This window comes from Passer montanus, unplaced genomic scaffold, assembly GCF_014805655.1.
Source record: "Passer montanus isolate IOZ18808 unplaced genomic scaffold, ASM1480565v1 scaffold3, whole genome shotgun sequence".
NCBI classification, from domain to species: domain Eukaryota; kingdom Metazoa; phylum Chordata; class Aves; order Passeriformes; family Passeridae; genus Passer; species Passer montanus.
This window is the reverse complement of record NW_024367707.1, coordinates 2065096-2078962: the sequence shown is the minus strand read 5'-3', so window position 1 is coordinate 2078962 and position 13867 is coordinate 2065096. Positions and strand designations below refer to the sequence as shown.

Below are 13867 nucleotides of genomic sequence, written 5' to 3'. Positions count from 1 at the left end.
TATGGTCTTTGAGAACTGGCTGATGGTCTTTGTTTTAAAATGAAAACACTGATACCTTGTCTGCTATCACACATGTAGTGCCAAGTTATTCACACTCTAGTGCCTAAAGATGGTTGTGGAAAATACAAAAGCTCAGTGAGGGGTTAGAGAAGCAGAGATGGGTAATAAATCCCCATGACCTGTAAGCAGAAAACCAAGCAATCACTTGGAGGTGTTCCCTCCTGGAAAGGCCTTTGGGCTGAAGAGTGTGTGGGGCTTCCTATGGGCTGCAGAGAGGAAAAGCATTTTTTGTTTATGCAAAAAATATTGCTGAATAATCTTTTGAAGTGATTCTGAGGATGCATGAATCTTATTTAGGGGAAGGACCAGAGGTACAAAGAGACTGATGTGTGGGAAAGAAATGGAGCAGAATATAAAAGGCAAAAGGATAGTAAGGAAAGGAGATAAAATGCTGTTCAGTGTAAATATGCTGATGGTGGGTGCTCTAGTTTGAGCTATATAATTTGTCCCATCTTCTCATTAAATGGAAGTTCAGTTCAGTTCTCCCTGTGGATGTGTTGCCTCCATTAAACAGGGGTTGGTAGTGCATGTTAGTGAGCTTTGAGCTGGCCTGGCTGGGGAGCAGGGTAAGTTGTCTGAGGACCAGCAGCTGAAGGGAACTGCAAACCTCATGTTCCAGTGCCAGCAGCTGGGGCAAGCCATGGTCCTGGGCCAGCTCCTGGGATGAGAGGCTAAAGCCAGTGGCTGGAAGCACTCACACTGTGTTTGTGTATGTGTGTGCTCCACTAGCCAACTTCGACTTGATCAGCTGGAGGTGACGCACTGGGCTGGGACAGCTCTGCAGTTCATTATCTCAGCAAGCACAGGGCATCTGAGTAGGTGTGTCTTTGTGAGCCGCCCTGAGAGCTCATGTGTGTGTGTGTGTGCGCCCATCTGTGGGTACCTGTGCTTACCCTGGCTGCTGGATGAACCTGCAGCCTCTCCTCATCCCTCTGGTTACGGGGCTCACCTGACTCTAACAAAGACATCAAGAGCATAAGCAGAAGTCATGTTTCTGAACAAATGTCAAGAAAATAGCTATTTAATTCAACTTGCTCTGAATATTAAATACTTGCAAATTAATTCATCCACATCATGAAAAACGTGACAAAGTGTTTAATCAATACAGGAATTCACAGGTTCTCTTTGTTCTTTCCCAATATGAAGGAAAAAAATGTGACTGAAATAGATTGCAGAAACAAAAATAGAAACCAGAAAATGTGGTACATAAATGACAGTATAGGTTTTTTCAACTCATAAATAGTTTATATATTCATTCATTCTCTACCTATTGTAAAACTGGTGGCAGGGTTTTGAGCCAAAGTGTATTTATAAATGGAATTGAACTTTTTATATAGCTATTCCTATATTTAGATAGTGGGGAATTTGTAGGTGAAGCTAGGTGATAAAGAACAGCAGATGATTAAGGTGCCAGCACCAGCCCAGCTGGAAACTGTTATAGCCCTGCTATAGGAGGAAGCAGCCAGACAAGCCAAAGTGGAGATTCTGCATTTCTGACAAATGAAGTGGATTTTTCTGTGAGTCCACCACCAAGGAAAAATATGTCTGAGAGAGAGGTGTCTGCTACTGTCCCTCCTGCTGAAGGGTGCTGTAAAAGACTCTGGCACGTGAATGTTACATCACAGTCCAACTGAAAAATAAGTGACTTTCAATTATCTGAAATGTATTTAAACTTGTTCAGCTTACCTTTTGTGTTTGAGGTATGAATTAAAATGTGTAAATCAAACATCATTTTTATGAAATGAAAATAGCTTACACAAGCACACTTGATTTAGGTGAAATTATTCAAAGCTTCTGTGTAGAAGGCTCTCATACATTCATTTTGCTGCTGTTCATATGACTTTGGATTTTCATGTCTGGATGTTCGGGGTGATTCATGCTTCTGAGGATGACACGTTGCAGCAAGCTTGAAAGCTAAATCAAGAAATGAAAATATATAGCAATAGTGTCTGGCACCTGCCTGTGCCTTATCCTCCCACTCTGTTTGTTTAGGCAGCCAATGCCTCTGAAACCTTTTCATTTGTCACATCAGAGTTGTTTACTTTGGTGGTAGATAATATCATGGAACAAATAATAGTATAATTTCATATACCTGCTGAATATACACTGACTTCTGTCTCTGCTGAATTCTCAAATGTGTTGTGTTCTACCTAGGCTCAGTCACTGGAGATGGAAATGTGACATTAGGAGTGAAAGTCCACAGGTATTGGTTTTATGCTTAGGAAAAGAAGAATTAATTTATTTGGGAATTCTGTAGAGGAAAGGAATTAATAATTCTTTAGCATGGAGTCTCAACTCATGCTTTGAAAGCCTTACAACAAAGAGTGCATTCTTCTGGCTCTCCTAGCCTCTTCAATTAAATATTTCCAAAGATTTTCAAATAATGTTAACCTGAAATGGTTCCCTGAGTTATCTTCTCTGTAAAGATGATTATTTTTCTACAATTTCCCTTCACTGTATGGTCATAAAGACGGTGTTTAGTATATATAAGGGCAGAAATGTAAACTGGATAGAAGCTCTGGAGGCTGAACTGAGAACATTTTCAGTGCTGGGCAGAGTTGGTAGTTTGGGTGGGTGAAGTCATTGCTTACCCATATTTATGTTCAGGGATGCTGTTAGGATTAACATAGTGCAAATACTGGTTTATATTGCCTGAGCTTCCATAAATCTCATCTTCGGCTACTGCCTGAAGGGTATCAGGAGCACATTTTAGAGCTTAAAATTAGAGTGAAATAAAAATATTTATTATGTCGTTACTGATCATACTGAGACAATTTTGAAAACTGTTTTGAGGTAAAGCTGTTCCTATGAACACAGTAAAATATGGTTAAAAGCTGTTTCCTGTGTTCTTTATGGTCAACAAATGAAGGACAAATCAAAATTGTGTATATCCCTTTGTTTATTGATTTGTTCCTTCAAATCCTGTTGCTTTTGGAAATTCAGGACTTGCTCTGAGGTCTTCAGTCGTATAAATTTCATAAAAATTCTTGCACATTTCTAAATTTTGGCTCTAGTAGCAGCAGTAGCAACTTTTCCAAAGACTGAATTTTCTGCAGAAAGTTGCTGCCTTCTTTTGAGTTCTGGCTCAATCTGCACGCAACAATGCTCTTACTGAGATGTCATGCTACCATCTTCCTTTAAATCCTGTGACTATTGAGGAAGACTGACTGATATCTGAATTGTTTCTTCTTAGGAAAGTAGGTGTAAACCAAGTAAAACTAAAACTGTAGGAGTTGGGGTTTTTTTGGGAGAGGGTTGTTTCAGTTTTTTGGGGGGAGGGGTTTGAGTTTTTTTTCTTTGTTTATTTTAACAAATGTAGGAATCATAATTCTAGGACCTTTTTTTTTAAATTCAGATTTGTCATTAAATCTTATTAGAGAATTTTGAGGAGTCGGGAAGTTTTTTGGGGGGAGGGATTTGAGTTTTTTTTCTTTGTTTATTTTAACAAATGTAGGAATCAATTCTAGGACCATTTTTTAAAATTCAGAATTGTTATTAAATTTTATTAGAGAATTTTGAGGAGTCGGGAAAAGTGTCATCAGTGTGCTAGGAAACAGCCCTGAACCTACTAAATGTGATGATTTTTTTATGTGTTCCCATTTTTACTGGGTAGATATGAGAGTTATGGAGAGATTTTCAAGAGAATCTTATTCATGTGCAAATGTCATTCTTCTAATATCTATAATAAATGTTGTAATTGTTGGATATCTCAGTCCATATCTACTGTTAATGAGTAACTTTTCTATTCAGAAAATAACAGACTCATGCAGAGTTAGCTACAGATAAATATCTAATCATTTGGAAACAAGACAGATACCTTCATGGGATATTCTTTATGCATGTGCTTGACAGCTGAACAGAAAACTAACTTAGCATTTGAGACTGAATGACAGGATCTGTCTTTATCTGAGAACTGTGTGAGTTCATCAAGCAAAGAGAAGGAACAAGGGAGAAGCCTTTTAGCAGCACTGCATTTTCAATGTTTTCAGTTTTAGTACCATAAAAGAAGGCATTTGCAAAAGGGATGATTTGGTGATAAAGACATTCCAGTATTTATTGACCTTCTGAGTCATCAGGATGTAGTAACTCAATTGTTCCTGAACACAGAAGCACAGCTGCTGGAGCAGGCTCCAAAATGTCTGCATTTTTTCTAGTCATTCTCATACCAGCCCTATTTTTTTTTGTCCTTTTTACTTGGGAAAAGTATTATTTTTTTGTTTAACGGTTACCCTCCATCCCCTGTGGGTGAAAAACCACCTGACAAAACAGATGTTCCATGAACAAAAATATATACAACTTTGAAGAAAGGACTTGAGGGTTCTGGTGAAAAGCAAGCTGAACATGAACAAGCCATGTACCCCTGCAACAAAAAAGGTGAATGATGAGCTGTGTTATGTTAGTATTTTCAGCACACCAAGGGAGGTGGCCCTTCCTCTTTACTCAGCACTGGTGAGATCACTGGAGTTCAGTGTCCAGTTCCAGACTCACTGGTGCAAGAGAAACATGGAGAGAGTCCAATGAAGAAGTGTGAAGACGATAAAGGAACAGGAGCATCTCTGCTGTGAGCACAGGCTGAGAGAGCTGGGACTCTACCCTGGAGTAGGCACAGGAGAATCTCGCTGACAGATATAGATTCCTGAAGGGAGGGTGCCAGCAGCATGGAGCCAGGCTGTTTTCAGTGTTGCCTGGTTACAGGACCAGAGACAATGGGCACAAACTGGAACACAGAATATTCCATTTGAACATCAGGAAAGACTTTTCACTATGAAGGAAACTGAACCCTGGAACAGGTTGCCCAGGAAGGTTGTGGAGTCTCCGTCCTTGGCAACATTCAAAAGCGGTCTGAACACACTCCTGGGCAAGCAGAGCTAAGTGGCTCTCCAGGATCAAGGGGGTTGACAAGATGACATCCAGAGTTCCCTTCTGATCTCAAACATTTTGTGATTCTATAAATGAAAGAAATGGGAGGAATAACATAACTCTATTAGCTTGCAATTTTCAAAAGAAGCATTTCTGCCATTCTGGCATATGGTGCTAAGTAAGGGTATAAAAATTACTCTTCCTCAGGATCCTTGGTTCCCAAGGAAAAGCAAGTGCCATTGCCTCCTGTATTGAGGACATAGCATACCTAGAGGCATTTCATGCTGTGGTATTATCTCCCTACTGCAGTCTGTTGAAAGCTAAAGGGATTTTCATCTGTAAGGGTACACTTTTGCACAGCTCTTCATACTTCTGTCTCCTCTGGGAATATGCATTGATCTGCTGCAGTGAAAATGTTTAGTATCATTCTGAACCATCTCCATCGTAGCACTTCATGACTCACTGGCCCAAAATTTCTTCACTAATGATCCTGGGAAGCCTTACTGAAATGAGGAGCTAATTTAGCACTAAATTTGTAACTAGCACTAAAATATCAAATGTGCAATTAAATTCGGACTAGTGGCAATCCATATTTTACTCACCCTATATGGCCTGTGCAGTACAATGCTTCTTTTTTTTTTTTATTTACTATCCTTTTTAACTACCTTTAACATTTTTACCTGCAATCCATAAGTGCTATTCTCTGAATTTCTGATACTAAATATTTTAATAGAAAGTTATTTTTAAAATCAAAATTTTCTTATACTAAATAACATATAGGTATACTATTAATATGCTTTTAAAATTTTTAGTGACTTCCTTGAATCACATTCATCTGGTGTTATTTTTACTAATATTGGAATCCCCAGCATACCTATATGACTAACCAGTCACATATGTAGACACATATGTAGAGACATATAGACACATTTTCTCTGTAAGAAATCTTTAACTTCAAATAAATTTTATTTAGATTTATATTCATATACTGTAGGAGTGCAGACAGAGTTACATTATTTTGTATATTTTTGTATACCTATAGAGTAAGTACATCGATTTTTTTTACAGTAAGTATGGATTTTTTTCTTTTAATGTGTCTGAAAGAAAGCTTTAATGTGAAAGAAAATGTTTGATGGTGAAATTAGGGAAATGAGTTAATTTTATGTAATTTGCCTTCCATGAAATTGCCAGTACAAGTTCATAATTAAGGCTGTTGTCATATGTTTTTTTTAGTATTTTGTACTAAGAAAGTGACATTTTATTAAAATGTAGAAATCAATCTCAGGTTGATTCCAGTTCTTATAAAGAAGTGTTTCTCTTTGACTTTAAAAAAGGCAGAGATCATACAGAAAAATCAGTAACATAAATATTTACACCTTTTTTTTTCTAGTTTATCCAAAAAAAGAAGCCTTAGGCTATTACAAGAATGAGAAAATTAAATTCCCTTTGTAAAGGCTAATTTAATTTAATTTTTATTTTTCAGAACATCAATAAAAGGTCTTTCACATCAGTCACTAGCTCCCTCTTACACAAGGAAAGCATTATTCTAATGCATTTAGGTTTTGAATTTTGACATTCTCTTTTGACAGGTTTGGAGTGAAAGGGAAACTCAGGATGGCAGTGTGTACTACTTGTGTCAGAAAAAGATAAAATGTGAAGGTTTGGCTTCCAAGGATGGAAGTGGGCATTAAAACTAAACAATATTTCCTGGTGTGTCTAATCCAAACCCATTGAAACAAGTATCTTGTAGAGTATTGATATTCAAATAGTCCTGGAGGCTGGTGTGCACTGGGTTATTTCATAGTATCATGCACATAATTAGGTGACCCTTGAGGGAAGAAATCAGTGCTTATGTAATTCAATTGAGGTCAAAAGCAGTTTCCAAACTGGGTTGGCCCCCCAGGGTGTGGAAGCAGGAGATAATTTCTAAGGCACAGAGGAAAATTCCAGCTGGCTTCCGTCCATCTCCCTCCACTTTTCATCTCTTTTCCCCATGCCTGAAGCACTGCCCCAGCACTTGCAGCTCTGTTGGCTCTGGAAGCTTCGTGGAAAAGGCAATCTGTGATTCCAGATATCAGAATCAGTGAGTGTGGGAGTTAGCCATGCCACAGCTTGGGGAAAAAAACCCAAACCCAAATAGCAAACGAAACCCAAATCCAATAAAAGGGAATCCTGCATATACAATTTATGAACTGCTGTCCTGAACGAATGCTCCAGAAGCCACTGGGGGGGCAGTGACCTGCTGGGGCCAGTGGATCCTGCCACCAAGGGGACCTCAGAGCACGAGAGCAATCCTGGCTGCCCCAGGGTATCCTGGCCTTCCTCCTTCACCACGAGCCCAAGGCCTCAGGCGTGTCCTCAAAAAACCCTGCTGCCATGTAGAGGCTTTAAAAATTTTTGTGTGAAAGTTTAAAAGCTCACAAAGAGCCTTTGGAGCCACAGGCCAAGAGCACGAGTAGATTATCAATAATGTGTTTTTGTTTCTGTCTTGAATGAATTCTCTTCTCTCCAGCTTTCAGGCATCCAAATAACTGTAATAGAAGTTACTTGGACTGAAAAAGGACAAAATTGTCTCTGCAAAATCAAGAAAAAACTAACTAATGATATCAACAAAAGCTTTCCCAAGAAATGTGGTGAACCATTTATATAAATTGAATATGGACATCACTGGCTAAGTTCTCTAATTAAAAATTTAAAATAAAACTGCAAAGAAAAGATTTTTCTCAGACTTTCTTTTAAATATCCAGTTCTGAATGAGTTGGAAATAACCAACTCAGTTGGAAATAAAGTTACTTTTCAACTTTGTATGATGAAAAGAAACATAAGGGAGATTTTCTGGCTTCCTGTTTGCTCTCCAGTTTGTTTACTCTGTCAATAGTATAATGGCAAAGCACTGGAGTGGACAAGCAACAGGAAGAGTCCCACTTTCCCTTCTGTCATGGATAGGGATGATGAGGGATGCTGCCTGGACAGTACTGAGCTGTATAAATCCATCACTGAACTCTCTCTGGTGAGGCTGGAGACTGACAATTACCAGAGATCTTTTTCTGAGGAGAAAAAAAGCAGTTTTGCAAGCATAAATCCATCTAGCCCATTTTAGAGATATCTTTCTAAAGAAACTATGCTTTAAGTGCTTAATTCTGAAAGAAACTCCTTTAAATGTAGATGGGAATATCGTAAAAGCTAAAGCTTAAGAAGATTGTGTGTGTTCTCTTGTCAGTTTTCCCCTTTGTGTCTCCTCTTTCCCTTTTCTCTCTAACAAGTTACCTGTTCATTTAACCTTGTTTTAAGATAAATTTGATTTAAATGGGTTTGGTGTCTTAAATAAAAACCACCAAACAGCTTTTTTTCTTATTATTATTGTATTTTGTACTTTAAGATCTCATTATTTTAACACCTGAGAATCTATTGAATAACAGATGAAAATTAAAACCTTCACTTATATATACAAAAAGGTTCTTGCTAACTTTATACTTGTGAACTTTTGGGACTGTTCAGATTAGGCAAAAAACTAATTTGATAATTTGTCACCTCTTCTTATCACCATATTCGGGGGAAAAAAAAGGCAAACAAAGAAAAGAAATGCCCAAAAAAGTATCATATGATAAGTGAGTTAAAGCACAGCGTATTCGGGGGAAAAAAAAGGCAAACAAAGAAAAGAAATGCCCAAAAAGTATCATGTGATAAGTGAGTTAAAGCACAGTTAGAGGAAATAATTTTTGGGGAAAAGAATCTCCAAATGACAATCAAAACCCAAATCCACTAAAAGGGAATCCTGCATATGAAGTTTGTGAACTGCTATCCTGAACAAATGCTCCAGAAGCCACGGTGGGGGGCAGTGACCTGCTGGGGTTAAATGGCTAACAGCAATTTTTTGAATTCCTTAAACTTATGCCGTAGGATTTTTCATTTGTTTTATTTGTAATTATCTGGTCCCTCAAGTAATAGACATAGGGAAAGCTGTTTTACTTATAACATGTGAGCATTTTTTACCCTCTGCAGTATGTGCATGCTCCAGAGGGCTCTGCTGCCTGCTACTTTTTCTGTGCTTGAGATGTTTGACATCTACTGTGTTCTTCATGCTCTAGCTGTAACAGCAAACTCAGCCCTTATTTCTTCTTCTTCTTCTTCTTCTTCTTCTTCCTCTTCCTCTTCCTCTTCTTCTTCATTCCCACATGGGGACCTTTTAATTTTCTTTCTTTCTGTACTGTGAGCCCATGTTTTTCTCACCCCATACTGTTTGTGTTGCTCTGCCTTCTGTGCCTGCCTCTTTAGTTTTATTTTATCCCAACAGCCTTGGTTTGTGACACAGAGCATGAAATGACTCAGACTGACAGTGCAGTTAGTATTTAGAATTGAAATAAGGAAGTCTGTGTCACTAGTGGGCATCTGGAATTGTAGGGGTTTTCTTTTTTTTTTTTATAATACTTGTAGGTTTTTTTTGATAATACTTTGAGTTTTGAAAGAAAATTCTGTTGGGGAGCTCAGCTGATAACAATCCACCCAAAGTTTTTCAGTACCTTGTATCTGACAGTTTAGAAATATCCACTTCAAATAATGAATTTAAACATTCTGAAATATTTCCAAAATTCTTCTCTTATGGAGCAGGAAGCCTTAGCTGCATCTGCTAAAGGATCTGCTGTTGCGATGGAAACTTGGATGTGCCTCAGACAGAATTCTGTCTCTGGCAATTGACATTGCCACTGTTGCAGAACAGAGTTCTTTAGTGGATCAAAACATTTAATCATAATTTTTGCAAAATTCACTCCAAATACTGGTGGATGCCTATGTAAAAATTTTACTAACCTTGCTTCTTCAGAGACTGGGAAGACGGTGACGTGTCGTCCCATTTTTCCCCCCCCTGCCATGTCCGCCTAGAAATATTTAAATAATGAGATTCAATAATAGGAACTAAACATGATGCTTAAAGATACAGGAAGGAATTAAAGAGAATATTTAAATGTGAAAATTGTATAACCAAACAGCTCCCTATATACTGCTCCCTGTCATTCAATAACAGGACACTCTCATCTAGTTAGTTTACTCTTAAACCTCAGAGTTTGATGAATTGTTCAGAACCTGTTTCTAAGGGATGAGGATTTCAAGAACAAAGAAAAAGCATTTTACCAATTTGGAAAAACAGAATTAAGTGACTTTTTATGATATTTTCAAGACACGTGATGAAAAACCAAATAAATAAAATATCCAAATAACAATTTAATGGAGAAATTATATAATTTACATAATTAATGAAAAATATTCTTTAAAAAGGGAGTGATTTTCAATTGCAGGTGCAGGTAAGAATGGGAATTGGCTCTTTCAGTGTATCCTATCTTTGACTTGCATAAGATATTTATTTGCTTTTTTTTAACCTTATTTATTTTAAACAGATTCTCAAACATGGTAACAAATTTTACTTATTCTTTGTTATAAGGAAATAATTTTGTGTTTGTTTTCCTTACAAGCCAATGAATTAGATCAGCAGCTAAGGGTAATTCTGTTCAAAAACTTACATTTCTAAGACTATTCTCTAATTTGATAGTTACTTACAAGGTTACATTATCTGTAGAAAATTAGACTCCAGAATTTTTTCAATTAAGTTTTCTTATTCTTTATCCCAGAGTCTTTATTTCCCCTCTTATTGAAGAGAAAAAGCAAACAGATATCAAGAAATTGATCTTTGAGGCTCTGCATGTCTGATACACACAAGTCCATTATAAATAAGCAATCAGCTCATAGACGATGAGAATGGTGATAAGGAGGTGAATGTTTCCTCAGTGCTCTCTGCAGGATCTTCTGTCAGCAGGCCAGGGGTAAAATGCATTTACAGAACAGTAGGAGATAAATCTTACACCGTCACAGTGTGCTGCTGGGGAGTATTCAACTTTAGTCACTCATTTGCTCCCCACCTGGAAACTCAAATGAAAAAAAAAAAAAAATCAAAAATTTCAAGCAGTTTTGTATTTTTGCCTGATTGAATCACACAGTGGAATGTGGGAAGGCAGAAAAAGTTCCCTAGTCTCTGCCTGCCTTGCTTATCAACATCCAGAAGCAGATGTGGCAACAAGTTTCAGGAAAGAACATAAGCTCATGAAGTCTGTAGGTAATGCAGAACGTTTTGTCCTGGAAGTACGGGCATTGAAGGCTATGGTCAACAAACAGGCAGTGCCTTAGACTGAAACATCCTTCATTCTATAATTAATCACAAGATTAGTTTTAGTTAATGTCTGTAAAATGCTGCCACTTCTGTTTTAAGGCATTCATAGCACTGATGAATATGTGGCTCTTGGTGTGTTGCTCAAGTTCCAATTTATTAGACTTTAATTTCTATTTTTATTGCATTACAGAAACTCAACTTACTGTATGAAAGTGTCCATTTCTCTGACGGTGGGTGAAAATGACACTGGACTCTGCTACAATTCGAAGATGAAATATTTTGAAAAAGCTGAACTTAGCAAAAGCAAGGAAATCTCATGTCCTGAAATTGAGGATTTTTTGTTTCCATTTAGGGAGCCTGAAATTCTGTGGTATAAGGTAAGGAATGCAAGAGATTTGTACCTTCAAATGTATATTATGCAATGTTCTTATGATTCTCTTGATCTAAATGTGTTATGAAATTTGGGTTGTTTTTAATTTTGTCAAGAAAAGACAACAGAAACAATGGTAGACAAGAATTAACTAATTGAGAAATTCAAATGCTTCCTTTAGTAAACTGTATGAGAAATCTATGTATGCTTTACCTGAATAAACAGCTTAATTTTGCAGCATAAAATTCAGCAAATACTACCAAAAGGTCCATTTCTACATATATACTTAAAGTTATATTTGTAAATATAATTTCATTGCTTTTATCAATAACTTTGTTTCAATATTGTTATGTTTTCTAGATCATTACTTAAGGGCTAAGTTCTTGCAAATAGTGTTGCCTGTGGGCTGTGCAGTAGAATTAATTATGGTATACAAGACTGTGCTACCTAAAAATTAAAATTTTGTGGCCTGGAAAGAAAATGTCCAAATTAACTGATAGCATATCTAAGATAAAAGAAGTGTAGCCAACTATTTTCATATTCTTGTCTTGGATTTTGTGTTTTCTAATAAAATACATTTTAAGATTAAGAATGCATCTTTTCTAGGTACAGAGAGCTTTGATTCTAAGACTGTTTTTGAAAGAGATATATATCATCCTTATTTTTTCTCATTCTCACCTTCTGTTTCTCTACATTTCTTAATTATAATGTTTTTTTTAAAAATTGAATTTAAAAAAAAATTATTCCCTGCAGCCTGAGCTGCTGGTAATATAAAAGTCATAGATTGCAGACATATGTGTAATGCTAAATAAGTAAATTAAATACAAGAAACTCAATAAACCAATGTCAAAAAAAACCCCAAAAACAAAATACCAAAGGAATCAACCCTATTTCTAGCCAGAGGCAAAAATATCAAATTTGGTGATAAAATTAATTTTAACCAACATCTAAATAGGTTGGATTTTTACAAATTTAGTTTATATACATTTATATCTAGCCTGGTCTCTTGCCTAGACTCCTTTACTTTGGGCAGCATTGTCCACAGTGGTCCATTTTAAGTATAAGAACACAATCCCTTAAGTTTTATATTCTCTTTAAACAGGAATGCAAGTCAAAGACATGGAGATCAAGTATTGTTTTTAAAAAGGACACTCTTGTCATTCGGGAAGTTAGAGAGGATGACATTGGAAATTACACATGTGAGCTAAAATATGGATTCTTTGTTGTCAGAAGAACGACGGAGTTGACAGTTACAGGTAATTACAGTCTCTTTCTATCTCTTATATTTAGGAAAAAAAACCCCACTGAATATTGTGGTTCAAGCTTTGTGACTTTGACTGATACCGTTGGCACACATCTTTGCTGTGTGCCTGGGTATGAATGGTTGATACATTAAAACTGTCCTGAATACTTCACAGTGGTATCTGTAATACCTTGGCAAGTCTGAGTTTTGTTCTGTTCTCAATATCTGTGGGTGGATTTTTTTTTTTTATTTTTTTTTTAAGTGGAAAATGTGGTCCAGGTGAAGAAGCAGGTGAATTCAGAAAGCATGTCCTCAACAGAAAAAAAATGTCTATCATATTTTGTCATGATTAAATTACTTGGAACATAAAAATACCTGTAGCAATAACTTCTTGTTACAAGCTCTAATTGTCTTTGGACATGAGATCAGCTGTGGCCACAACCCAAGAGTAGCAGCTCTGTCCCAGTGAGTCCATTTCAAGTGTTGAGCAGTACATGATGAGGGACAGGTGCATTTTTCCTCTGTTATTCTCTCCCCATTTTCTCTAGTTTATAGTTCAAGAACTTCCTGATCTCAATCATCATGCGCTGTGGTTACAAATTTATCTATTTTTCATTAGTCTGATTATTTTTTTTAATCCATTTAGTCTTGGCTTCAAAAACATTTTGAAGTATTATGTTCCACATAGTAATTATGTGACATGAATAAACTCTATAATTCAACAAACAGCAATTGCATATAACGTATTTAATATAACCTGCTTTTAAAACTACGACATCAATATTTAAAATCCATTAATAATGAAAACAAAATATATATTGTAATAGTAGCATCCACAGCAGCAGTACAATGTGAAGAATGGTTCACTGAATTTTCAATTACTCACCAGACCTCTAACCTCCATTTTACAATTATGTAAAACATATAGCTGAACATACATGTAAGGTAAAAAATGGGCTTTTGCAATTATAGGATTACAATGGTAGACAGGGTGCATCATGATCTACATAATGCTGTGTTATTTCACAATATATTTCCTAAAAGAAGGCAAAATGAGGATTTTCCTGGCAAATTAGAGATGAACTAGATACATATGGTTGACAAAGACGCTTTTATGCATAAGTTCTTGCACCTTCAAAATATCTAGTAAACCAAGAAAAATCTTCCATAATAATTA

At 36.5% G+C, this 13867-nt stretch overlaps 1 protein-coding gene across 3 annotated transcripts in view; it reads left to right on the top strand.

Annotated features, from left to right (window-relative positions):
- The window catches only part of IL1RAPL1 (interleukin 1 receptor accessory protein like 1), a 672166-nt gene that overhangs the window by 397186 nt on the left and 261113 nt on the right, over nt 1-13867 (top strand). For all 3 annotated transcript variants that reach the window (XM_039714530.1, XM_039714531.1, XM_039714532.1), the window contains exons 4-5: nt 11268-11454; nt 12550-12703. In XM_039714530.1, the coding sequence (XP_039570464.1) occupies nt 11268-11454; nt 12550-12703 (341 nt within the window). The remainder of the gene's footprint in view (nt 1-11267; nt 11455-12549; nt 12704-13867) is intronic.